Here is a 25,344-nt window from a genome sequence, read left to right on the forward strand (position 1 = left end):
TCAAGCATCATTAGACCAATATGAGTGAGAGTAATGTCCCCGTTGTGAGGATTCTTCACCTCGGACACAAGCATCTTGTAGAACAACCGACCTAGCTACTGCCAACAACCAGATCTAGATGGTATGCAGACGCCGTACAGCACCCTCCTTCTCTCCCTCTCACTTCTTCTTTTGTGCACCGCTGTCCGCCTTCAGATAATCAATCATGCCCTCGATATCCTTCAAGCGTTCCGGGGCCTTCTCCGCCAGCTTGCTGTGCTCGTCCCTCGCCTCGTCTCGGTTCTCCTTGACTCCCACGCCAGCGCACTCGACATTGTCCTCGTTCATGCCATACTCCTTTAGCGCTTCCTTACGATTTGCGTACTCATGCAACTTCTTTGCCCGGAGCTCGACGCTGCCGATCTGCTCCATGGCAATTCTGACGGCGTACTAGGGGTTCGAGTCAGTATATGTGCACATGTGGGAAGTTGCCGTGTTGAGACTCCCGCATGCTCGAGGCAATGGCCTAGTCTGGGGGTGCGAGGCCGTGATGCATACCTGAACGCCCAAATAAACATGCTCCGCGCCAAACACCACAATTGGCAACATCCACCACGTCCTCGCCTCCTGCAGCCTTTCCACATCGTGGAACAAATGCACGATCGCAGCCGTGACAATGCTTCCTAGCCACGTCAGGAACTCCAAGCTGTCCAACCAAGCACCGATGCCGTCCGTGCGGATGGGATGAGGCCGTTGATGGTCAATACTGATCTTGAGCAGGTCGCTTCGGAGTTCGATCCAGTTGTTCAGCAGGAAGCCGACGGGGACGAGTGGCCAGACGGGTGAGAAGAGGGCGAGGTAGCCGAATCTGTTCTTCTTGTCAGTGTACGGGCTCCATGCTTCATGCTTGAGTGTAAGCGCGGACTGTGTCACCATCTGCTGAATGTCCTCATGTACATTGTAAGGCTCCCTTTCCGCCTCATCTCTGATCTGGTTCAAGAACTTGACCTCCTTCTCAGCAACGTAGCTGCCAGACGCGGAACTGTAATTGTACCCCTTGTTCTTGCCCTTCCAGTTGCCATACCACTGCGCTGCACGCAACTTCAGCGCCGGAAGGATCAACTCCTCGCCAAATCCAGAGATCTGATCCGTTACTGTGAGTGCGATGACCTCGGACCGCAGACGTGACGTATCAACGTGGATATCTGCAGCCAGTGCGTCCTTCCAGCCGGTCGTAGATTGCAGCCACGTGCGGATGCCGGATAGAATGTTATCGCCGAAAGGTATGTATACGAACGCGCTCAGCAAGATCGGCAGGTAAGACGTAATGAAGTTCAGCACGAAGACCTTCAAGGTCAGGCTCATCTCGTAGCGGTCCTGGGTACGCCAGTTCTCGTACGCGGTCAGCTTGACGGCGAAGACTTCCATCCAGTCACGGATATATGGTAGACAGAGCGCCAAGAGGACCGTGGGGAGATACTCGAGGTACGATTTGTACAGGCCAGCATAGACGTGCGAGAGGAAGAGCTCGATGCCAAACACGCCGGTGGTCAGAGTTCCGAGCACCAGTAGGGCGGCCATCGCGAAAGGAATAGATAGGAGTTGGCGGAGGACCTGTTTGTGCTTTGGGTAGTAGTCGTGCTTCTCTCCAGTAATTGGGTCTGTTATAGTCTTTTCGCAGTGGTACTCGGGGCGGCTGACCTGTTGAGGGTGTCGGCACACATCCGGAACGATACCGATGGGACACTGACCTTGAGACTGCCAACACCTCGTGTCTTCCAGCGCAGACTCAGACTGATTTCTTCTAGCCTCCAATATTCGAGGAAGACAATACACCATATGGTCGAAGTTATGGCATATGTCATCGATAGTCGGTGTAGGAACAACCATGCCAACACCCCGGTCACAGCAGGAAACATCAGAGCAATGATATATGCCTGCATGAATGCGAAGTAGAAGGCCGTCTAGGGGAGGCGTCAGCTGTTGTATGCTTCGCCTGTGAGGGTCTGCATGCCTTTTCGCCATACATGGCTCGGATCTCGTCCAGATCGACTCGCCTAAGGAACAGCTTGCGACTGATTCTCATAAGTAGCGAGCGAGCAGCAGTTTTCTCATGCAATGGAAAGACAGCTTCGACATGCTGCCATGGTCCGCGACCAGCCATGATGCCTGCACCGCCCAGAGACTTGTCCCATGTTAGGAGGTGGTAGACAGATCGAAGGCTTTCGGTATCTGTCTCGGCCTTAGCAATGGTGTTGTAATCTCCATTGGGACGATCATCTATGATGCCAAACAGCCATTCCTTTATCCTGAATCGCGTCAGTGATGCCTGAAGTCTGGGCCGAATTCTCCTACCTTGAGCGATGTATAGCCTTTCCCAACACTTTGGTCGGTGCCCAGACCACAATGAGAAGTGTCGAGCCGGCACCTATCCGCACTGCAGATTGCAGACCGACAGCTCTGGTGTCGTCCAGGATCTGGAGTACATCGCTCTTGGCTTTCTTAGTATCTATGTCCGTCAGTCGATGGTTGCCCAATACAAGAGACTAGGAGTTGGCTGCTCACCAACATCTTTCATGTCATATTGGACAACGTAAAAGTCATTGTGCCGTCGACTGGAATCTGCCAGGGTGAGTACGAGTTCGCTGTTGTCCCTGCTGTCTTCCTTCTCGGTCATGTCCAGGAATAAAGATGCGATTGCTGTTGGCACTTAGCAACCGCGAACACATGCAAAGCGGTGATATGGTCGACGTGGTCAGAGGAAGCTTGGCCGCACAGCAACAGCTGAGATCAGCCTGCCGTTCCTGTCATTAGAGGTGTCCTCGAAGGATCGAAGCTACCTCGTAACTATATTTACCCTGCATGGCGGGTAGGTTACGCGTCCCCGCTCCACTTCGGGATCGTGAGCCAGCTTGGCATCTAGAATGTATACATCAGGCAGAAGCAAACTTCTCTCACTGCGAGTTTGCTCAGCATCGACTTGCCGCTGATTCTCCCTCGATGCCTAGTTGAAGCAGTTCTCAGCGACAAGTGTCGCCACATGGCGTTGACCGAGTGATGTGACCAGAGACTCACCGCAGGTGATTCTGACCAAAGACTCATCGCAGTTGCCTCCTATCTCGAAGCGACTGGTCAATGGTCGCAAGGTCGCGCTGAGACTGGCAGGAGCTGCGCGAGACGTGATGCCAGCTCAGGGAGTACTCAGTGCTTGGCGGGGACTCGGAGAATGCATAGGGTGCATTCAGGAAACTGACCAGTGTAGACGTCTCCCAGATCACGCTGCTTGGCGTCGATGAGGTCTCGATGGCCACTGTTCCCAACCTCGTAAAGCACGCCGGAGTAGTGACACAGAGTCCAATCACTCTTGCAGTGCCTACGCGAATCCACTGGGGTGCTCCTTCAGGAATTCGAGCTCAGCCTCAGTCGACTGTCTGCCCAGTATTTCATTCCTGCTGGGATACCGACCGAATTTCTCGATGACGTCCTGATGCTCTTGTGAGCTTTTCCTCGAGGAGTTCGCTATGAATTTGATCTCGTCAGGCGTCTTACACCGCAGAGCCAGCTGCTCGAGTAGAGAACGACAGGCGATCTGGGCGAGCAGTGATTCGTGGTGCATCAGTACCAGATACTGCGTCATTAGTCACTCATTGTGGACATCGAAATATGGCATCGGGGTGATACGTACATAAGTCAACGCTTGCTGGGTCGTTACTTCCTTATCAAAGCCCTTCGCAATACTCCGCGTAGCAACACCCATTGCCTTGGCATCAGAGCTGAACGCGCCAGGTGTGCCTCTGAAGACATTGCGCGTGAATTGATCAAGCAGCACTAGAAGCGCAAGGCTGCCTTCCTTGGTCTCCTCCCAATGATCCAGCTTTGATGAGTTCGCGGCGTCTCTGACGAGATCGTTGAATTGACCTTTGCAATCAGCGTCGAATCCCTCTGGTGGCACGAACCATTCTAGTACGGGTCGGGTGTACCAGAAGTCGTGTATACGCGCGATGTCGGGGTTTTGTAGTGTCGCAAGCGAGCTCATATTGGATGCAAATCGAGCTCCTGGGAGGATCGACTGGAATGGCAGGAGCTGAGCCTTGACGTTAGCGACGGAGCGATACCGTGGTGATGTTGTGCGAGCTACCCCAGCAATGAAATTCGATCCTAGCATGCCTAGGTATAGAGGGACCTTTACGCGCTGTGAGCTCAACGAAAAGAAGCAATACCCAATGTTCCAATGATGTCAACACATATCTTGGAGAATATGCAGCAGTTAGATAGTAGAGTTCAAATGATCGTTGAGGGCGAAACTGGCGCCGGCGTGGCCAAAGCTTCGGCCCCGGAGTGGTTCATATTGGGCCGTTGGTCTCTTTCAGTAGTCTGCTTTGGACTTCATCTCCTGATTCGGCGTTTCGCGTGGTCTTACTCAGTGACAGTATAGTCAGACAGGCAGCTCATGTGATAGCATGCCGACCGAGATTCAAAGCGGCGTGGTACGTAGGTACATGTACACGGAATCGATGCGCGGCGCATCTTGGCTGCTTGCAATACTATCTTTGTCATCCGGTCTCACGGGCGGAAACGCTTATTGCATCCACTGAGTGCAACAAAGCCACTCCCTGTGTTCTCGCCTTCACGAGCACTTTTGTTCCATATTGCATATCATACATACGTTTCACCACAAGCTACTCGAGTGCGTTAGGCCACGTAAGAATATGGTTCCCTCAGAACGCTGCAACGGCAAGAGCAACCATCGCTGCAAATGCCACAGCACCGAGACCGGCCGTCGCTTGACTCGCAGCGTTTCCTGAACCACTGTCTGAGCTGCTGTCGGTGCCATTAGCACCCTCCGTGCTGTTTGCGCTTCCAACAGACGAGCTGTTGCCAGGCGAGCCAGGCGCACCATCACTCTCAACGATTCGCCTCGAGAGCTCGATGTTTACCGGGCTCTGAGCTTGGATGTACTGCACGAGCACTTCATCCTGAGTGTCGAGAGAGACGAAGTCGGTGGTGGGCGTAAAGAAGTTGTCGCCACCTCCTGCGAGGAAGTCCAATGTGACCAGGTTGTACTCCTCCTCTGGCTCAATGGGTGCAAGATCCGGATCGCCAATATCGACGCTCACTAGCTTGGAACCGTTCGCCGCATTAGGATTGTACTCAACGCGTATGCCTCGGGAGACCTGGAAGAAGCTCGTGACCTCTTCGCCGTTCTCAACATTGACCTCTGAGACAATGCCTTCAAGGACATCCCAGATTTGCTGCCCAGTCATGGTGATCTCGACAATCGAGTTGCCGAATGGGAAGCTCGTGAGCACTTCTCCGCGCGTGATGGTTCCCTCATCGATCGTGGCCCGAATTCCGCCTGCATTTATGATCGCGAAGTCCACCTCGTCGGTCAAATTCTTCCTGTATGCGAGCATTGCGTCTGCCATAAAGTCACCCAGAGTGCATTCCATCTGCTGACAGGTGGTCTGATCCAGAACGACGTTCGTGGTACCGACCTCCTGAGCTGAGAACGCCTCGAATGGCTCGCGCCAAGCGTCGATCTGTGTCTGCAGGTCCTCATCTTGAGCTGTAGAGTTGGTGACATGGATGGGTGCGCCATGATACTCGACAACCTTGCCTTCAGCATCGTAAAGGACGTCAATGTAGCCCAGGTATTCGCCCCAACGGTAGGCAGTAACGATGAAAACTTCCTCGCCGTCGGTGTTGTTCACGATTGTCGGATAAGGGCCTTCAGCACCCTCGAAGTCTCCCAGAGGCGTATGGCTGTGGCCTCCCATGATCAGGTACAAGCCTGTTGTAGACTCGGCAAGTTGCTGATCCTCTTCGTAGCCAATGTGAGTGAGAGCTGCGATGCGTGTTATGTTGGTAGTGGAGCGGATCTCGTCCACGCAGCGCTGCACAGCTTCGACGACGTTGCCGAAGGTGGTGCCCTCGCCGGGGCTGGAGATGCCGCGTGTTTCGGGCGTAGTCACGCCGATGACAGCAATTCCAAGGTCTTCGTAGATGTGATACGGAACGATAGTCCTGTTGAGGATGGGGTTGTCGGACTGGATGTTGGCGCTGATGATTGGGAAAGTCAAGTTCTCGAGAAAAGCGCCGAGCTGATCGTCTCCGCCATCAAATTCGTGGTTGCCAAGGGTCATGCCATCGAAACCAAGCTGGTTGATCGTCTCCGCGATCTTTTCACCTTTGCTTCTTGAAGTCAGTGTTGTCCACTCGCGATCGATCGAGAAGGGACTTACTAGTAGTTGTAGAACATGGTACCCTGAAACTCATCGCCCGCATCCAAGAACAGCGAGTTCTCAGTGCCCGGCCGGATGTCGTCAACGATGGTCTTGATACGAGCATAGCCACCATAGCAGCCTCTGGCCGGATTGTCGCAGTCCGTACCAGAAGAGCGAAACTCATCGAGATGGGCGTGCACATCGTTTATGTGGAAGAAGGACACATTGTACAGCTCGGGACTCTCCTGGCGCTTCTCGAGTGACCGCCGACTGAAGAGCACATCCTCTGCTGCGGCGGTGGCCACGAGAGCAGCCGTAGCTGCGGCAAGATTCCTCATGTGAACCATAACGTGCTCGGAAGAGAATGTTGTCTGGAGGAAGACCTTGCTTGCAAAACTTGAACGGGGCGTGTAGCTTAAGCCGAGCTCTGGTTACCGGCCCTCAGTCTCGCTCCAGCACGTTCTTTGAAGGGATAAAATTCAATGCTAGGGAAAGGTAGACACAGGCTGCGTGCTCGATCAGTACTCCCAAGCAGTCTATTTAAGCCGCTCGAAGCTCCCATCCCTGTGGCAAGACAGCTGCTCTTATCAGTCGCCATCTCGACGTAGCACTACCGGGCTGTGGCCCGTGTCTAGCAGTGTTGATCTTCAATCAAGCTTCATGCCGGCTAGCGGACTTTTGGCCGCCTTCGCAAGTAGCACAATCCGTGACGCAGGCCAATCAGAACGACAGTGTACACGAGCGTGCAGCTGTTCTTGGTGTGGCTAGAACGAAGGAAGAAGGTCAAGGCCGATACGCGCGCCTGCCAAGGAGGCGGAGGGTCTTGGCCTGAAAGGGTTTCCACCAGTACTGTGTTCCTGAAGCTTTTGCATCTCGGGGCACGCCGACGACGACCTCTCGACGCACATGGGCTTACGATAGGTCGCTGGCAGAGGTGGCGGATGCAGCATTCTCATGCTTGATGTCAAACAAGGGAGCAAGACGATGGACTGGCAACGTGATGTGCTGTGACAGGTCTAACAGTGCTCTTTCGCGGCCTCCGAGCTTTGCCCTGCTGGAGTCCTGGCTCGTTACTAGTATGCCAGGCGAGCAGGTCTTCGCATTGTCGAGAACATCTAATGATATCCCGACTGAACGAATTCGCGGACTGGATGTCCGAAGTAGTGATCTCCTATGTGAGTCTTGAGTACGGTGCCCAGTGCTAACAAGGAGTTTGAAGCTCGTGGCATGTATTCTGGTCGAGTCAGAGACATTCGTGCTTGACCTTGCATCCGTCGTATGGAAGCTACTGCCGGTAGGCAGTTCCTGCCAAAGACTCAGTCCAGCAGCAGATGTTGGAAAGTACAAACATGGGTTGCAGAAGGTGCAGTCAAGACCTCGATAGACGACTGCCAGTGACCTAAGTTTACACAATTTGGCCAAACACCAAGTCATCTTGACCATCAAGCAGCAACTCAATCCAATCACAGTTACCTATTGATGCGCCTGCAATCACCACCACTCAGTCACCACAAAGCTACAAGTACCTGATGTGACCTCCTACTTCTCAGCTTCACGGCACACCGAGCTAGCCGCAGAGTCACTCATAATGTTAAAATCAGTTGTCTATATTCACTGCTGGCCGATGCTATGCGGGCAGTCACTGATCAACGTTCATACTTCACGTTTTTCTGCTCCAGCTCCAGCACAATCTTGAGCGGCTATTGATGGGCTGGTAGCCATGCTCTTTTCTATAAGTATATACCTCCACTCCTCCACAATGGGCAGACGACATCCACAACGACCGACCACATTCGCATCGATACAAGTCCCCTAGAAACCAATACGCTACAGTATATCGACTTGCTCTAAGCATACCTCAGACCCAATCAGCCCATTCTACGCGAACGACACAATGTCTTCGTCAAAGACCACCGCCAACGTCGCCCTTCTCCTATTCGCCTTCTTCTCCCTTCTGGTCACACAAGTCTACGCTGGAACCGCGACCGCCTGGAACGACTGCTCCTATTCCGTCTACTGCGCCGTTGTCAAGGAAAATGGTGGTGTCGCCAACTTCCAGGAAGTCCGGCCTGGCAACAAGGTCACCGTCGATATCATGTCTCTACCCAACGGTGACGGCTACACCATCATGTGCAAGCCAACCAACACCCCCAACGCTCCAGTCACCCAGATCGAGTTCACACGCAACGACGACACCACACGCCGCTTGCACTTCGACCTCTCCACTGTTGCGGGCGCTGTGTTCGTCAATGATGGCATGACTATGTACGTGGACGAGCCTCGCAACAGCGACTTTCCCACTTGCTATGGTGCTGTGTGTCGGGCTGGGGAGAATCCGTGCCAGTACGCGTATACCTGGGATGGCGACTCGAAGCATGGCGAGCGAGCTTGCTCGACCAGAGCGAGTATTCAGTGGCATATGTGTCTTGTGGACGAGAACTTGTCGCTTCCACCACCGGGTACCGGTGCTAAGGTGGAGTAGTCTTTCGCTGATCGGCTCACTACCTCTGAAAATGTACCTCGGAGGGATTGGCAGAACCATTCAGGAAGGCAGAGCGGAAAGTGGAAATGCTAGGTCAGAGCAGAGCCAAACAACCCATTATGATAGTGGTGTTGATGAGGCTCATCTGATGCCGGACTCTCTCAGGATTGTCTTCCAGGACAACGGAGAGCACACCACGCCATCAATAAACGTCGATGGGCGTCGAAATGACTGCTCAGTCCGAGATTGACGGCTACTGATAGCTGGCAGGGCATTCTACCTCAATACCAGCAAACCGATCAACACGGTCTTGCATAGACGTAGAGCGACACCATAAATAAAACGAATGATAATCAAATAACCCAGAAAGAAGTTCCCTAGCCCGAAGCACGAGCAGGAGTGCTTGACGTTGCGTGTCTTCTCGGGACCTTGCTGCTGGACCCCAAGGCACTCAGGCGTCGTCGAAATGCTACATCAGCGTTCAAGGGGTCCGTCCATCCAGATGAACAGTCTGAGCAGTGTAAGCAGCAGTGGCAGCACGAGCGGCATGCGCCAGTGCTCTCTGCGGCTTCGATATAGTGGAAAGACATAAAACGGCTCTCGAGTTCCAGTTGCTTGAAGTCTGATGGTGATACTGATTGCCTGATCAGGATACTCAACACTATACTATACTTCCGTGTCCAAGCCAGACACGAGGAGCCTAACGCGACCATGCTCCTTGTCCGTGCCTGGTGTCTCTATGGCGCGTTGCGCCCAATGGTATGCATTGCTTTACACCCATAAAACAATATGCTGGGTGTCCGGTACTTTGTACTCATACATGTTGCACTTCCTGTCGGTCCAGCTCTAAGCTCTGCCAATGCCACGGTCATTGTATCCATCATATCGCTTTCGTTGCGAAAGCGTGTATCCTCCGGATCGTTCAGCAGACGACCTTTCTGGTACAAAACGATCAGATAGCAACATCCCTCATCTCACCCTCGAGCGTATCTACGCCCAACCCCTTGACACCGTTCGCCTTCGTGTCATTCGCTTTCTCGTTTGTCTTTGCTGCCGTGTCCGACTCCTCGGAGCTCTTCTTCTCCCCAGTTCTCTGATTCTCCTTGTTTTCGCTTAGGTCATTCAAAGTCGAAACGCGGCTCAGGCTCGTGGCCGGGAAATCTCTCCTCCCTCCTGCGTCCGACCTCGCGGTCGTGGGCGTGGGTATGTCCACTAGTTTGTCTTTCTTCTCTGTGTATGAGCCAGACCCGTTCCGGCTATTATCAGGGATATAAACCCGCATACTCGTATCGATCGGCGTGGGCGCGTCAACAAGCTTCTGTGGCTTGCTCTTCCGCCCTTGAGATGCACTTCCATTCATGTGGCTAGTGCTGCTGGGAAAGTAGTCACTCTGTGAAGTATTAGTTCCCTCAATGTCCCGAGCAAAATCCTTGACAACATCACCACCAGTCTTGATGGACAGCGGCTGCGGCTGCGCAATCTCTTCTTGGACGCGCGCCAGCGGACTGCCGACCATTGTATTGCCCGGTCTGGGGCTTCCTGTGTTGGTGCGGGAGAAGCGTTGCGGGGATGGTCCTCTCCCGCGGGCTCCTTGTTCGTCGGTTTCTGCGATCGGGCTGCTGTAGGGTGATCCTTTGCCATTTACGGGCTTCACATTCGTGTTGAGGCCGTAGGCTCTGCTGTTGCGATTGTTGATCTGTTTCCGTCCGTATTTCTGGTCTGCTCTCCACCGCAAGATCTCCATGTAGGGAGGCTCGATGTTCTCGGTCTTGAACTCTTTCAGCTTCATCTCGCCGGTGTCTTCGTCGACCATGACGCGATCGGAGGAGATGTCTCTGCATCGACTGCGAGGAAATGTGACCATGAACGCGCAATGACGTACTTGCAATCGTAGTCCCGGCCAAAGAGGATAATCTGGCCCCATTTGCCCAGTGGGCCAGGTGCGAGGTCGACGGCTATGTTGTTGCCACCCCAGTCGCGGGCTAGAGGGATCCAGCTGGGGTGGGCATAGGCTTTTTGGATGGCTTTGGGCGGCTGCGAGTCCTGGCGCTCGAGCAATTCTTGTCGCCAGAAGGTCTTGTTCTGTGGTGCGGAGGAGCTCGAGGAGGAAGCGGCATTATTGAGGCTCTTAAGCGGGTAATGCGGTGCAGGCTTGTTGGCTTTCGAGAGGTACTCTTCGTTGACCACTTTCCAGTTGTTCCATTCTTGCACAATCTCTTCGCAGTCGAGCAGCATGCAGCCGAGTATGATACCTGTTGGCCGGCCGCCTCGTTCTTGACCATCGTGGATCGATAATGACTCGCGGACGTCTTGTGGAAGAGTTATATCGAGTACGTGCTCGAGCTCGTTGATGTCGTTTTGCGTGCAGCCTTCGCAGAGGTTATCAAACAGCTCCTCGTAATTCTTTTCTGCCCATCGGTCGATCTTCTTCCATGAATGTGAAGGCGGCGGCGGAGGAGGTGCGCCGTCTGCGAAGCTCTGCATCTGAATCTCGCCTGGTGAGATGGGCGTTTCTTCTGTTTGTGGTACTTTGGGAGACGACATTGATCTCATGCCAGGCGAGTAGGGCCTTGCGGGCGAGGGCAGGCCGACTGACGTTGCGGATATGGAAGGGCGTTTCGCATCGCCATGGTCTGCCAAGTCTGGTTGTGAATCAGCAGCGGTGGCAACTGATGTGAGTGGTGCGTGTCGGTTCTGGTTGACGGGCATGTGGCTGCCAGTCCGGTAGGGCGAATCATGGCTCGCATGGCGGTCATTAGAGGTCATAGTATGCCAAAACGAGCGGAAAGCAGAAGCAAACCTGGGAGATATGTGAGTTGAATGTCCGAAATTGGAAGTAAGTTGTACGTACGGGTTTGCCGCCATGTCGGGCGACGGTGACGCGACTGTAGCAGCAGCCAGGTTGTCGGCGGTGAGGGACTGTAGTGATTGAGATACTCAGGTCTGTCGTCAACGCCAATTACTCAACCAGGGAGGGCGCTGGCTCGCAAGTCGTGGAGTGGAAGTAAGCGCCGGAGTGTTTGCGGACAAAGGAGCGTGGTGGTTGCGGGCGTCGAATGGCTTTCCGCATGCGTCGGCCCAGGCAAACAGACAGCAGTCGGGACTGAAAGCGAGTGGAATAGACTGCTTGTTCTTCTGACCTTCAAATTGAGGTCGAGACGGTGGTTTCAGGACAATGAAAAGGGAGGCTGAATGGAGAGCGGCTTGCAAAGTATGGTCGTGGTTGTATTTTCAGGATCAGGGTTGATTGCAGGGAAGAGCAGGGAACAGCAAGCACTGATCTCCCCTCCCGCATGCGCCAACTGCAAGTCCAAGAGTCAAGATCGCCCAAGGCTTCCGATCAAGACGTCAAGACGCGTCTGTCGTGTTCTTTGCTTATGTTGCCCTACTGGGTAGTGTGATGAATGTTATGCCATCCCTTGCGAGCCAGTCTAGACTCCAGAGGCAAACGGAGAATTTCTGTGCTGCCAAAAGGCTCTTTAGACTCTAATTGTACAGACTGCCACCTTCTTCTGCAGGGCAGGAATGGCGGGGATTGGGAGCACCCGAGTACACCAGCATACAGCAAAAGAAGCAGCAGAACTCTCTTGGTCCCTTGCCCTCCTATCAATTCCTCCTTTTCCTATTCCTATCTGCTGAAGCTTCGCAAAAAAGTCGTCAACGGAAATGCTGCCCCTGACGCCAAGATGGTCATTTCGATCTGCCCGTCATCGTCCATCGTGGAACAGAGTGCTTTTGATACTGCCGGAGAAGGACACGTCTGGTCTACAATGAAGGCTGTCGCTATGTTGCACAGCATGAAGCGGGCAAACACCGCCTCAGCTACCATCTTGCAGGCTGGAACCAGCATTCACGATGCAGAATTGGAGGAACGAAATGCCCTGCCACACCCCGGCCTGGTCCCCCGTCGGACCTGGCTGGGCAGAATGCACGAACCACATCACCATCCTCCCGCATGCAGTCGTCAGTCGTGGTTTCTAGTATCGTGTATCCTCATCTCATCAGCCGGCCTCGCTCCCATCCACGACAGAAGGACAGCTACAATGATTTGCAGGCAACGTCCCTCGAGCGAATATGTATTTTTGGCCCCTGAGATGGCGCGTCGGTCGCAATCAACCGCCTATCAAACATGCCTGCAATCGCGTGGCGTTTTTAAGCATTGTGGTGGCTTGCGGCTTCGAGAATCGACATGGGTCCTTTTGACCATCTTCTTTGCACAGGTCACCGTCTGTCATGAGTACTGATCTTGCTAATGCTAACGATGTGAGCCTGTGTATGAAGCAGCGGGCCATCAACGCTTTCGTAAACCCGCGTATAAATAGCAGCAACGCAATTCTCGAGCACAGACCTGTACTCGCGAATGAACATCTCTACCGCTTCCAGAAGCCTTGGCAAGACGAAGATCCGGATTGTGTGCATGGTGATCAACATCGAGGTCTCACTTTGGCCGTGAGACACATTATCAGTTCCGATATACGAGAGACGTTCGAGGACGTTCTTGACATCTCGCAACGGCCCGTCTGAGTTCTGTCACACGATTAGACCACGAGGTCTTGAGGAACACTGATCCGAGACATGCACATGGCTACCTCACCTACCGCAACGTCTGTGAAATACTTCAAAGGCAGAACACAAGACTCACAACAATGTCAGGCAAGTCGGCGTATGGAGGACGCTGTGTTGTAGTAGAATCCTGATGCTTGTTTTCGTATCGCTCTATCTCTGATTCTGGGTAACTGACGAGCTGCAATTTCGTGAAGGTGACCTGTACAGTGTCTATCTCGAAGATGCACGCCACGCCAATCCAACAAGTAGTCCTTTGCAGGAGACTCCACGCTCCCGGTATCATCAGTTCCCTGAACGCCATGCTTATGCTCATTCTGCACATTTTGCGATTTTCGTCCTGCAGTCCTCCCCGTAGATATTTGTCGTTTATCCGTTCCTAACGAATCGAGCCCCAATCGCTGAACTTGCCACTGGTCAAACTCAGTCCTGCAGACGATGAGCCGACCTTGTCACCACCCTTCTTGCCAAACACCTTCCAGAATCGTAGTGTCTCGTCGCCCGCACCCGTGACAACCGTCGTGCCATCTGGAGAAGCACTCAAGTACAGCACTCGATAGGTGTGGCCAGTCAGACTGACGACCTGCTCCATCTTCGGGTACTTCCACACCGAGATCTGGTTCTGGCTGTAGCCATGGGTAGATACGATCTCGTCTGAGTTCTTAGACCACGCAAGATTGCAGACCTGGCTGCCCGTCTCGATCTCCTTGATGAGCTCGCCCTTGGCGGTGTCCCAGAACTTGATGGAGCGGTCAGCTGTGCCGCCGCCGGAAGCGAGGAGATGATGTTGGTGAGGTGACCAGGCGATGGCCTTGACTGCAGCAACGTGGTTGTTGAATCGATGGAGAGGGTTCTCAGCTAGCTTGTCCCATACGAACAACTTGTTGTCGTTGCCGCCAGAAGCCAGCTGACCATCTTCGGTGTTCCATCGCAGACCACAGACTTCTTGCTTGTGACCTGAGAGCTTTCGGAGGTATTGGTCTGGTGAGCGAACGTCTCGATGGTAGATATTGCGATCTCGAGAGCCAGAAGTCAGGATATGATCGTTCCATGCCAGCGCGCCGACTCGAGCGGTATGGCCGGTCATAGTACGTAGACGACGCTGCTTCTCTGCATCATAGATCTGCACGAAACCTTTGTGAGTGCCGATTGCCAAGTGCGAGCCTCGCTGAATCCATGCCACCGAGGTAACAAGGTCGTTGTCAGGCAATTTGCAAAGCTGAGTCACTTTGCCGCTACTTGAGTTCCACATGTATACACATGAGCCAAGACCGACACCCAGTATATTAGCCGAACCCCAATCTACCAGATTCAAGTAGAAGTCGTCTGCCAGCTCAGGCGCATCGAGCACTTTGTACGGCACTTTTGAGACTGGTCGAGGTTGCTTCTTCGGAGTTTGGAGAATCGCATGTGAGGAATAGTTGAGTGGTGAGACAGAGTAGAGATCGGATCGGGCATTGAGGTTGATGATCCCGGGTGTGATGCCGGTCTTCTTTGATGATGGCGTTGGGTGTCCGCTGCCGAGCTTTTTGGGCGAGGACATGTACGAGAACATGTTGCGATGAGGTGTGGTAGGTGTTAATGTGGCTGGCGGTAAGTTCGCTCCTGACTGAACTGGCGGCGTGTGTCTCGAGCCGTACAATGCATCTGGAGACATTGACCGGTTGCTTTGAGGAACAGAGTCGCCCATCAACTCATTGCGCAGCACTTGTGAGTATGTCTGGTTTGCCTCTTCGGTCTTCTGGAAATGCAGCTCGGCGTGTGGTGCCTTTTTCTTCGATCTCGAGGGAGTTGCGGGTGAGCCATCGTCGTGGAGAAGACTGTATGTTGCTTGAAGGTCTTGACCATCTCGGTTTGGGATGAAGCGGTCGCCGTAGGTGCGATCACCATATGTTCGCTGTCGCTTTCGACTGGGACTGCGACCTGGTGTTCTCTCTCTCTGTTTGCCGGCACCTGAGCCCTCCATCATGCGCTGCATCGCTCCTGACTCCAGATTCGAGGTCTCACTACGGCTAGATATGGAGTTTCGGGGCACATGTCGTGATGAGATGGTAGGAGGTGTTCTCGCACGATATGAAGCAGGTACTTCGGGAGTGGCAGGTCTCTTTTGCTGATGCACAGAGGTGTTGTCGCTCTGACCCAGTTGTTCCTCCATCCTGGCCACCTCCGCCGCAAGCGGTCAGAGCAGGTGATATCCGCTCGATCTCAGGCAGAGCGGACTCTGAGGAAATGACTTCAAGTTGTCAAAGGTGCATGCGTGACATCAGATTGCTGTTCTTCGGAGACCAAGTGATGTCGTGTGCGAGGTCGAAGGTAGGAAACGAAGCGCTTGCTATGCTGTTTGCGGGGCTGGGGAAGGTATTTGTAGCCCGGTTGCGCAAGGGCTGCAGTCGCGGCGAGTCTGAATGAATAAGCTGAACGCTCAATGGGTATTTGAAGTCGAAGTCGAAGTAGAATGGAGGTGAAACAGGCGGAATTTGGAGATGAATGCTGGTCTTTGGGACGTGAAGGATGAATAGTTGCTCGACGCCAGCAGTGACTGCTGTGTTATTTGGAGTTTAACTCGATTGGGAAGAGACTTGGGCAGTGAAGGTCCAGAGTATCAACTTCACTTATACACAGTGTATATGATGTATACAACACGCTTGCGTCTTTAATTTACTCTGTTTCTGTGCAAAGGACGCAGCACACGCAGCTGTCAGTAGCTTGCAATCACTGCTGCAAATGCTGTCCCGAGTGACAATGAAGGTCTTGGCTTGGCGCGACCGTCCACCGGCCTCGATCAACACATCGCGTATGGCTTTGTTATGGTGTTTTGATCGAGGGCGTTGCGCTTCTCGGACCCCATAGCAGTCACTTATACAACCTCAATCGTCTCTCATGCCAATCAATCTGCGACGGGCTTCAAGGTCGGAGGAATGTTCGACAGGAGTGTCTTGTGTTTCATGACAAGCTGCTGCTCTGGTGCTGCTCAGAGCTGATTGGAGGCCACCAGCAACGTTGAAAGCAAGAAAGCAAGCCTGCGGCTGTTGCCGGCGGACATTATATCCGGCCCGCGGCATGGGAAGGTGGGCTCGTGGGGAGCAGCAGCAAGACGCTGGTCACATCTCTCTTGCTCGCACGCCTTTATTTGAAGTGGTATTGCAGGCCTCTTTGGCAGTAACAACCATACATGACCACTCGCTTGCTCGCCATCACCCAGCAGGTCGCAGCTAGAGCATACTCGACCACCATGGCTCCCATTACCACGAAGATGGCTGCGAACGATTTCCTTGACTTCGTAAATGCGTCGCCCACACCTTATCATGCCGTGAGATCGGTCAAGGCCAAGCTGAGCAAGGCAGGCTTCACAGAGATCAAAGTATGATGCCGCTGAACTGTGTAGTCAGGAGTGCCACACTAACAGATCGTAGGAGAAAGAGTCATGGGCATCGACCTGCCAGCCAGGCGGAAAGTACTACCTGACGAGGAATGGCTCTACGATCGTGGCTTTCGCTATCGGAAAGAAATGGAGGCCGGGCAACGCCATTGCATGATTGGCGCCCATACGGACTCGCCATGCCTGAAGATCAAGCCAGTCAGCAAGAAGCAAGGAGATGGTTTTATTCAGGTTGGCGTGGAGACGTATGGCGGTGGTCTGTGGCACACCTGGTTCGACCGCGACCTGGGTCTTGCTGGACGAGCTATGGTGAGAGGAAAGGACGGCAACGTCGTTCAGAAGCTCGTCCACATTCACAAGCCTCGTGAGTCTAACCGGTTCCTGTCGGAGCCACTCTAACAGGGCGCAGTCCTTCGTATTCCTACTCTTGCCATCCATCTCGATCGCCAGGAGAAGTTCGAGTTCAACAAGGAGACTCAACTGTTTCCCATCGCCGGTCTGATCACAGCAGAGCTGAAGAGAGTGGAGAAGAATAAGGGTAATGCTGTTGAGGAGCCAGAGGCGGACGACAAGCCTTTCAGTCCCCTCAAGACCATCACGACAAGACATCACTCTCACATTGTTGAGCTTATCGCAGCAGATGCTGGTGTGGAGGCCGCAGATGTGGTGGACTTCGAGATTGTGCTCTACGACACCCAGAAAGCGTGCCTGGGCGGCTTGACGGACGAATTCATCTTCTCGGCTCGACTTGATAACTTAAACCAGACCTATTGCGCCACCGAAGGTCTTATTCAGTCGATACGGGCAAAGAACGCCCTCGACGACGAGTCGTCAGTACGCCTGATCGCTTGCTTCGACCACGAAGAAATTGGCAGCATGACAGCCAGGGGGCCTTTGGCATGATGCTTCCAGGCATCTTGCGCAGAATCTCGGTCTTGCCCTCATCATCCTTCGCCGATGAGTCGTCAGAAAAGTCGTACGACAAGACCACTGAGCCCGATCTGTCCACGTCCTTCGAACAGAGCATGTCCAGCTCTTTTCTACTCTCCGCCGACATGGCTCACTCGGTCAATCCGAACTATGGCGGCAAATACGAATCCGATCACCGCCCGGAAATAAACAAAGGGCCTGTCATCAAAGTCAACGCTAACGCGAGGTACGCGACCAATTCACCAGGTATTGTGCTTCTGCAGGAGGTGGCACGGAAAGCAGCCAAAATTACAGATGACGATGCAGAGGGCGTGCCTCTGCAGCTTTTCGTGGTCAGAAATGACTCGAGCTGTGGTAGCACGATCGGACCAATGCTTTCTGCTCATCTAGGCGCAAGGACACTGGATCTGGGCAATCCTCAGTTGTCTATGCATTCATGCCGTGAGACCGGTGGTGCAGATGATGTCCATCATGCCGTCAGACTCTTCAGCAGCTTTTTCCAGCACTATTCGGCGCTTGAGAAGACGATACTGGTCGATTGAGAGAAGAGTGTCGAGGGCAGCCGCCGCAGGTCGTAAGGGACAGAGGCCGCCCGCCGGAGATCGGCAAAGCCGCCGTGACGTCGGTCGCGATTTTTTGGAGACTTCAACAATCCAGTCTTCGCTTCAATCCCACTGCAGTCAACCGCGCCATCACCATCCTCGCGGGCGCAAGACCTCCTTGAGAAGGTCGTCGCCAAGATGTCGACGCCCAAGTACCTCACCGGCGACAAGGCAGCCATCAAAGCCTTCCTCGACAAGTTCGATGTATGAATAATGAGACTACCATTACTTCCACCCCACCAACAACATCTTCTCTGCTTCCATCCACACCACATTTTCCCCCTGCTCTACCGCCCACTGAGGCCCCTAACACTGTCCCCACTAGGTCTTCCTCTTCGACTGCGACGGCGTCCTCTGGTCCGGCGACCACCTCTTCCCCTCCATCCCCCTAACCCTCTCCCACCTCCGCGACACCCTCTCCAAACGCATCGTCTTCGTCACCAACAACAGCACAAAATCCCGCGCCGACTACTGCAAAAAACTCACCTCCATGGGCATCCCCGCCACGCCCGCCGAAGTCTTTGGGTCTTCCTACTCCGCCGCCCTCTACATATCAAAAATCCTGCCTACGTCGAACAAAGAATACGCGCAGCTACTGAAGGAGGGGCGGAATAAAGTGTTCGTCATCGGCGAAGCCGGCATCGAGGCTGAGCTGAAGACATGTGGCGTGCCGTACATAGGCGGTACCGACGCCTCTCTCCGTCGAGACGTGACGCCAGAAGACTACAAGCTCATGGCCTCGGGGGACCCATCACTCATCGACCCCGCCGTCGGCGTCGTCCTCGTCGGCCTCGACTTCCACTACAACTATTTCAAGATGTGTCTCGCCTTTCAATACATACAGAGAGGGGCAATTTTCCTGGCCACGAACGTCGATAGCACGCTACCGTCTGCAGGGGGCTTGTTTCCTGGGGCGGGGAGTATGGCTGCGCCGTTGACGCTGATGTTGAAGGGGAGGGAGCCGGTGAGTTTTGGGAAGCCCAGTCAGGCGATGATGGATGCGATAGAGGGTGGTGTTGAATTTGATAGGGTGCGGACGTGTATGGTGGGAGATCGAGCGAATACGGATATTCGGTTTGGCATAGAAGGGAAGCTTGGAGGTACGCTGGGGGTGCTGACGGGTGTGAGTACAAAGGAAGACTTCTTGAGGGGGAGACTCGGCCGGCGTTTTACATGGATAAATTGTCGGATCTGCTTTTGGCGGCCGAGGGGGAGTGAGTGGCAGATGGTCGCTGTCGGTGCTTTCAGGCACGAAGGAGGTGGGGGACACGAGCACTTGAGTGCTCCGACATTGATACCCTGCACACGCACGCACACGGCGGAGCATATAGAATTTAGGAGTCACAAAGTCGTGGAATCGCTGGTAATGGGTTGAGTACCTAGGTACCCTGTTTTCTTCTGACTTCGTCAGGGAATGGCTATCTTGTCTTGTCATACCGCGTTCGCAGGTGTGTACATAGGTACTTTCATGCCACTACTCTCGAGCAACCGATTAAGGGAGCGAGCGTGACATCAAAACCGACGACTCAAGGTCCCTCACAGTCTCGATGGCTCCTGTGGGAATCAATCAGCCAGATGATCATCTTTCCAAGAAGTATCCCGTGCCACAACAGCAGGCGCAGCCTCAGCAGCCACGTTCCCACCATCACAGATCCAAGCCCCAGCTTCGATGACATCCTGCGCGTTAGAGAATATTTTCATCGAAAGCGGCATGCTCTGCTCTTTGACCGCACAAGCACAGTCGTAGCCGTACTCATGCAGCGTCAGTGCTCCCCCACAACAGGTCGGATATCGCTGGCCCTCCTCCATCGCCTGCGGCCGTCCATGCTCCAGTTGCCAGCGCTCCCACTGTGCAGCCTCCTCTGGTGAATGCCGCTTAGACAGGCAAACCATGGCAATGAGGAGCATCTTGTGCGTGCTGTCTGGTAGAATTTCATCGGGACGGTCCTTGGGGATGGAGATACCTGGACTCCAGCTTTTCTCTGCCCCAGTGAATAGGTGTCTGATCCGCCTGAAATGCTGGGCGCGAGAATCAGAAAACTTCTTCGAACTGGCAGGGTCCTCCTAAGAGCGTCGATCTCGACCGCCATCAGCTGCAACGTACGAGTCACCGCCTCGACCACCAGGGCGGCCTCCACGCCTATTCACAGGCGGCGCGTCCCAGTCCTGGTAGCCACCACCACCGCCGTTACGGTTTCTTGGTGGAGGCGAGTGCGAGCCGTAGCGGGCTCCACGACCCCCACCGCCTCTGCCTCCGCCGTACCCGCCGCCTCTCCGACCATCATCACCAGCTAAACGCTCTCGACCGCGTTGGCCAAAGCCGAATTCGGGACCCTTGTCCACCCAATACTCGCCTTTGCCTTGATCATCCTTCTCAAAGCTATATCGCTTCATGTCACGCTGTCCACTTTTGCCCATACCATCGTGGCCGACTCTGAGACTGCGCAGCTTCTTAAGTCGCTGCTCAACAAGGTCCTGAGATACAGGCTTGTAGTAGAGCTTGGGCTTAGCATCGGTTGAAGGGAACAGCGAGTTGAGAGGTGCGAAATTGCGCTCTGCTTGAGCACGATCGGCTTCAGATGGTTTTCGAGCCGGACTGCGGTCACGAGGAAGCATAGCAGCTCTATCTGGATGCACACCTGCGACATCCGGAGCAGCAGCGCCTGCATTTGAGTACGAGAGTTGTCGTGGGCCTGTTGGCGGGGCGAAGCTTCCACGTTGTGGAGTCGACTGTTGAGTGTATGAGTCCTGTCGTCTTGAGCCTGGTGCGTTCGCATCTTGTAGAACAGCAGTGACGACTCCTTCAGCGTCCTTGGGGTAGACAATCTCCCACCGCTTAGCAGGAGCGCTGCGGGCCCCACCGAAGTTGTTGCCGGTGGAAGAGTCTAATTCCTGGTTTGCCCATGCTTCGGCCTTATCTTCCGGGACGAAGTCTGCCCAAAGAGGCTCCCTCGTAGGCTCGTCTGGCCATCGCGTATTGTGCATTGCGGCACGAACGCGCGAGGCGGAAGAGATAGAGTCCAAGATGATGAAGGCATGTGTGCGCAGCGAATCGAGATAGAAGTACTTGACTGGATTGGAGTCGGGATCTGACGGTTTTGCAATCGAGCTGATGTATGCTTGCAAATCTGGTGATCGAATTGGGCGCTTGAAGTTACGGATGTACAATGCAGCAGTTGCTGGGTGCATCGAAGGGCCGACATCATGGTCGAGGTCTCCTTCTGGTTCTGGTGATCGAGCCTGCTTTTTCTGTTGTGGGGGACTCTGAGTGAACGACCTGGCGGCAACACTAGTGTTGCTGAGTCGAGGCTCGTTGGTGTGTGCCAATGGACCAGCGTCAGCATCTACGCCAGCTTCCTCGATTGCCTTCTGCTCTTCTTGTTTCTCCTCGACCACGCGGGAAACCGGCGTGCCATCGTTGGCTTTGACCCGTTTCTCAACAAAGTCATCTGCCTCTTCTGGCAGTGTGACGCTTCCGAGTCTTCTCTTTCTACTCTGTGAGCTCTCCGGGGCGGCCTCTGTGGGACTCGCGTTGGCATCTAAATCAACCTTTGCATCCATAGCTTGTTGTTCTCCTTTCTCCTCGTTCATGCGGAGGACGGGCGAACCATCATTAGCCTTCACTCGCTTGAGTGCAACTTCTTCTGCTCGCGGTGGCGGTGTGACGCTTCGTCTCTTGCGCTTTCGAGAGTCCTCCTGGGCCTCTGCGGGCGTCAAAATGGATGAGCTACGAGTGCTCTGCCCAGTTGGAGGCGGCATGGAGGCATCCTTCTCTGTGGGTGCTTGTGTAGTGGTGTTTTCGGCGAACTGACCATCTGTGCTGGTCTCGGTCGGTGCTTGAGGCGCGGTCGAGGCATGTTGCTCGTCGCCAACAGCGTCTGGTGCGGTCTCCACCGGAGCCATGTCCGTTGTAGCTTCCTGCGTCGTTTCTGGCTGAGCAAAGTCGACTTCCGCGGGTGGTTCAACAGCAGCAGCTTGATGATCTTCGCCATGCGCAGCGCCATTTGTCTCGGGAAGTCCTCCTTGCGCCGGTCCTGCCTCAGCAGTACTTGCGCCGTTGGCATGACCGTTTGGTTCGACCTGGTCGCCCTTGCCGTCTGTCTGCGCACCTTCTTCTTGCGCTTCAGCCTCCTTGGGAGCGCCCTGTGCGGCTTCCCATTCTGCGAGCTTGTCAACAAACTGCTGCTTCAACTTCAAGCCCGTAATGGAGACATCGCGTTCGGCGCATGCCTCCTTGAGCTTTGCGACAGTGAGTTTCGACCAGTCTGTCATCTTGTCGGTGTTGTCGTATTCAACTTGAGTGAGTGGGGAGGGAAAGATCAAGTCGATAAACGCGCCGCCATCGATATCGCATACACAATATGAAGCCAGCGGAGGGAATATGGAATGTGGTCAAAGTGTTTCTTTGAAAGCGAACGAACGCGACTCCAATAACTTTTGGACCGAGAATGCCAAGCAATGACGTACCTGCCTGATTGGTGTCAAAGTCAGGCAGTGACCTCTCAGGTCACAATTTCACAGATGTGGCAAGATAGCAATTGAAGAGGAGTGCTTGTATGCATTTATTTAAGCTGACAACAGATATCCGGGGTATTGTGAATGCGGTGCAACATGCTACCGGCGACAATAGTGTACAATGAATCCATCCGAACGCCAAAGGCATCGGACCAGAGTTGAACTGGTCGAGCCACTAGGGGCAGAGCCATGATACCAAGCTGTTCGGCCAAAAGATGAGCGCTCATTGCAGCCCTGCTGATACACTCACCATGAACCCTCACAGCACCCTCCCTGGCAAGCAAATTGAAGATGAACTGATTTGCGAGTTGAAAGTCAAGTGAGGCTCCTCCAAAACTTCCTGACTCGATCTGCAAATCAATCGCAGCCCTGAGAGCCCGCCCGGACCTCAATCTGGGGATCAACGGACAGATGCTGAAAACGCTCGATTTATGCCCGAGGAGCCTGGGTACTTACCACGCAGTCAGATCTCCCACCTCCGCCTCTCCAAACGTGCTGCTTTTCGTCATCTGTCCAACGCCGTCCTGTCCGTCACCTTCCGCACCAGCAATCTCGATTCCTGGTCGCTCCATGATATCTGGAATATGCTCGCGGAAGAAGTCGAGTAAGTACTTGTTGACCTGCTCAAACTGAAGCAGGAAAGCATCGTGGCCCTCGGGACTGTCGATCTTACCCAGCGTAGCATTTGGTATGCCGTCCGCGATCTCTTGCTGCTCTGCGATCGTGAAGAGACCGTCACTTTCTATCCCGAGCACGATGGCTGGCTGCTCGATTTGGCCAAGAGCTTCTTTGACGGTCTCGGTACGATCTCGTGACACGTCGTGCGTGTCTAGCTTCCTGGTGATGGCAATGTAGCAGTTCGCGTCAAATCGACCGACGAATTTGTTGCCCTGATAGCGAAGGTACGATTGTGCGGAGAAATAGTGACTGGTGGGCTTGTTCGTCTTCCGGCTCACAACGGGTACCGGTACCTCGAACGTGGTGTCTCCGCTAAACTGAGGATCCGTGAAAGTTGCCACGGGCTGTTTTGCAACTTTGTCCTCTCCATTAGAGCGCTCGTTGCGTGGCGATGCTGGTCGTGAGCCTTTAGCTCGTGAATGTCCATGGTTGTGAATTTCCCAGTGCTCGTTTCGACCAGGTGGACTATTTCGTCCTTGGTTGATATTAGGCCTCTTTGAAAGGTCAGGCGTGTTACGGCCGAAGCGGGCTTCGAACGAATCCCGACTTCTATACGTCAGGAGAGCAGACATGCGTGCAGCACCTAGTCCGGCGGTCGGTGGCTCATCGAAGGAATAGTAGCCGTCCTCGTACTTCGGGTCCGAATATATGGCTTGCCGTTGTGCCTCACCCCAGCTAATTCCCCAGGCACTGTGGGTCGCTGATGTTGCGATAGGTGCAATCGTCCGAACGTAGTCCTTGCCAAAGTAAGCATACTCGAGGACAAGCATACCTCCCATAGATCCGCCAACCACGCATGCAATCTGCTTGACACCGAGATGGTCCAAGATGACCTTGTGGATCCTCACATCGTCTCGAATAGACGTCAGAGGAAACTCGGGCCCATAGCGCTCGTTCTTCGGATCCCCATCTTTGTATGTGACAGGACTCGCGCTGCCGTAGGGGCTGCCCAGACTGTTCAAACACACAACAAAGAACCGTGATATGTCGAATGCCCTGCCTGGACCTCCAAGTAGTGGACCCCACCAGTCTGCAACATCTGCACTACCGGAAAGTGCATGGCATATTATCAAGACGTTGTCCGCATTCTCTGACAATTGACCTCGAGTGGTGTATGCGACCGGGACGTTCTTCAGGACCACTCCCGACTCGAGCTCGAATGAGGAACAGTTGTGATCTTCTGCTCGGATACTAATTCAGAAAATGGATTTTCTGGCTGAGTAGACACCGTCTCTGTAGAATTTAGCATACTGCCGTTGCAAGGATCTAGATGGGCAAGGAAGGACCACGCTGGGTAGCGACTGACGCAGTGAACCTGTTGTGCCTCCATTACTTCTTATAACCATATTGCTTGTAGCCCTCCTCTAGCAACCAACACCAAACACCACGAGGTCACGGCCGTACGACTTCGCGGCTTCGCGGGGATCTGGCGCAGCTTACGGCTTCTTGGGAACTGCCTGATGTAGCGGTGAAGCAGGTCTGATATTCTCGTTCTGGAAAGTAGATTGCGAATGCATTGAATGGCACAAATGCATGATTACGAGCTTCTCATTGCTGCGATTTTGACTCAAAAACGTAGTCGGCGTTACTGCCGTACGTCAATCACGACATTATTCTCCCCTCCAAAACCCCACGTCAAATAAATTTCGAGATCTCCAGTAGCCGAGGGCCGCCCTCAAGCTAGCCCTATTTCAGAGGTTATGGTGATGATCATTTCAGATGGTCGACATCGCGGGACTTGGAGGCCCAGAGCTTGCCATCGTAGAGCACTAGGTCTGGGAGGGCGTTGGAGGTTTGACATTCTTTCGCTGATCAAGTCAGTAGGTCTATGATGAGCCTCGCTTTAACAATGAAACACTGAAATCCGGGTTGAGAGATCTTGGACAGGGAGGGCGCTATAGAGATCTTGGACGACCGCATGCCACGTGGAGAAAACGCCCAGAGCTTGCCCCTACAGCTTGCTTGCTGCCAAGAACGCGATCGCTCCTGCTA

The 25,344-nt window shown here is 53.9% G+C and overlaps 10 protein-coding genes across 10 annotated transcripts; 3 read left to right on the top strand and 7 right to left on the bottom strand.

Annotated features, from left to right (window-relative positions):
* Nucleotides 1-159: 159 nt before the first annotated feature.
* On the bottom strand, nt 160-2,656 carry AB675_9609 (uncharacterized protein; the record flags this gene model as incomplete). Its single annotated transcript, XM_018150158.1, has 6 exons — nt 160-429; nt 538-1,680; nt 1,731-1,943; nt 2,108-2,288; nt 2,335-2,488; nt 2,545-2,656. 6 exons carry the CDS (start codon nt 2,654-2,656, stop codon nt 160-162), a joined length of 2,073 nt encoding a protein of 690 aa, XP_018002206.1.
* Nucleotides 2,657-3,352: 696 nt separating this feature from the next.
* On the bottom strand, nt 3,353-4,015 carry AB675_9610 (uncharacterized protein; the record flags this gene model as incomplete). The annotated part of the gene is made up of 2 exons (XM_018150160.1): nt 3,353-3,607; nt 3,665-4,015. The coding sequence occupies 2 exons, from the start codon at nt 4,013-4,015 to the stop codon at nt 3,353-3,355; spliced, it is 606 nt and encodes a 201-aa protein (XP_018002417.1).
* Nucleotides 4,016-4,697: 682 nt separating this feature from the next.
* On the bottom strand, nt 4,698-6,550 carry AB675_9611 (5'-nucleotidase; the record flags this gene model as incomplete). Its single annotated transcript, XM_018150161.1, has 2 exons — nt 4,698-6,171; nt 6,222-6,550. 2 exons carry the CDS (start codon nt 6,548-6,550, stop codon nt 4,698-4,700), a joined length of 1,803 nt encoding a protein of 600 aa, XP_018002349.1.
* A 1,547-nt stretch (nt 6,551-8,097) lies between these two features.
* On the top strand, nt 8,098-8,685 carry AB675_9612 (uncharacterized protein; the record flags this gene model as incomplete). Its single annotated transcript, XM_018150162.1, has 1 exon — nt 8,098-8,685. The coding sequence occupies one exon, from the start codon at nt 8,098-8,100 to the stop codon at nt 8,683-8,685; it is 588 nt and encodes a 195-aa protein (XP_018002298.1).
* Nucleotides 8,686-9,637: 952 nt separating this feature from the next.
* Nucleotides 9,638-11,550, bottom strand: AB675_9613 (Glucan synthesis regulatory protein; the record flags this gene model as incomplete). The annotated part of the gene is made up of 3 exons (XM_018150163.1): nt 9,638-10,520; nt 10,568-11,485; nt 11,537-11,550. The coding sequence occupies 3 exons, from the start codon at nt 11,548-11,550 to the stop codon at nt 9,638-9,640; spliced, it is 1,815 nt and encodes a 604-aa protein (XP_018002246.1).
* A 2,077-nt stretch (nt 11,551-13,627) lies between these two features.
* On the bottom strand, nt 13,628-15,403 carry AB675_9614 (uncharacterized protein; the record flags this gene model as incomplete). The annotated part of the gene is made up of 1 exon (XM_018150164.1): nt 13,628-15,403. One exon carries the CDS (start codon nt 15,401-15,403, stop codon nt 13,628-13,630), a length of 1,776 nt encoding a protein of 591 aa, XP_018002198.1.
* A 1,077-nt stretch (nt 15,404-16,480) lies between these two features.
* On the top strand, nt 16,481-18,099 carry AB675_9615 (Aspartyl aminopeptidase; the record flags this gene model as incomplete). The annotated part of the gene is made up of 4 exons (XM_018150165.1): nt 16,481-16,609; nt 16,655-16,991; nt 17,037-17,457; nt 17,511-18,099. The coding sequence occupies 4 exons, from the start codon at nt 16,481-16,483 to the stop codon at nt 18,097-18,099; spliced, it is 1,476 nt and encodes a 491-aa protein (XP_018002572.1).
* Nucleotides 18,100-18,297: 198 nt separating this feature from the next.
* On the top strand, nt 18,298-19,377 carry AB675_9616 (4-nitrophenylphosphatase; the record flags this gene model as incomplete). The annotated part of the gene is made up of 3 exons (XM_018150166.1): nt 18,298-18,363; nt 18,485-19,123; nt 19,288-19,377. 3 exons carry the CDS (start codon nt 18,298-18,300, stop codon nt 19,375-19,377), a joined length of 795 nt encoding a protein of 264 aa, XP_018002522.1.
* Nucleotides 19,378-19,722: 345 nt separating this feature from the next.
* AB675_9617 (uncharacterized protein) lies at nt 19,723-22,431 on the bottom strand (the record flags this gene model as incomplete). The annotated part of the gene is made up of 3 exons (XM_018150167.1): nt 19,723-20,209; nt 20,264-20,593; nt 20,687-22,431. 3 exons carry the CDS (start codon nt 22,429-22,431, stop codon nt 19,723-19,725), a joined length of 2,562 nt encoding a protein of 853 aa, XP_018002466.1.
* A 695-nt stretch (nt 22,432-23,126) lies between these two features.
* Nucleotides 23,127-24,682, bottom strand: AB675_9618 (Homoserine O-acetyltransferase; the record flags this gene model as incomplete). Its single annotated transcript, XM_018150168.1, has 2 exons — nt 23,127-24,532; nt 24,604-24,682. The coding sequence occupies 2 exons, from the start codon at nt 24,680-24,682 to the stop codon at nt 23,127-23,129; spliced, it is 1,485 nt and encodes a 494-aa protein (XP_018002418.1).
* Between the last annotated feature and the right edge of the window lie 662 nt (nt 24,683-25,344).

Source organism: Cyphellophora attinorum (assembly GCF_001299255.1).
Source record: "Cyphellophora attinorum strain CBS 131958 chromosome Unknown Contig7, whole genome shotgun sequence".
NCBI lineage: Eukaryota > Fungi > Ascomycota > Eurotiomycetes > Chaetothyriales > Cyphellophoraceae > Cyphellophora > Cyphellophora attinorum.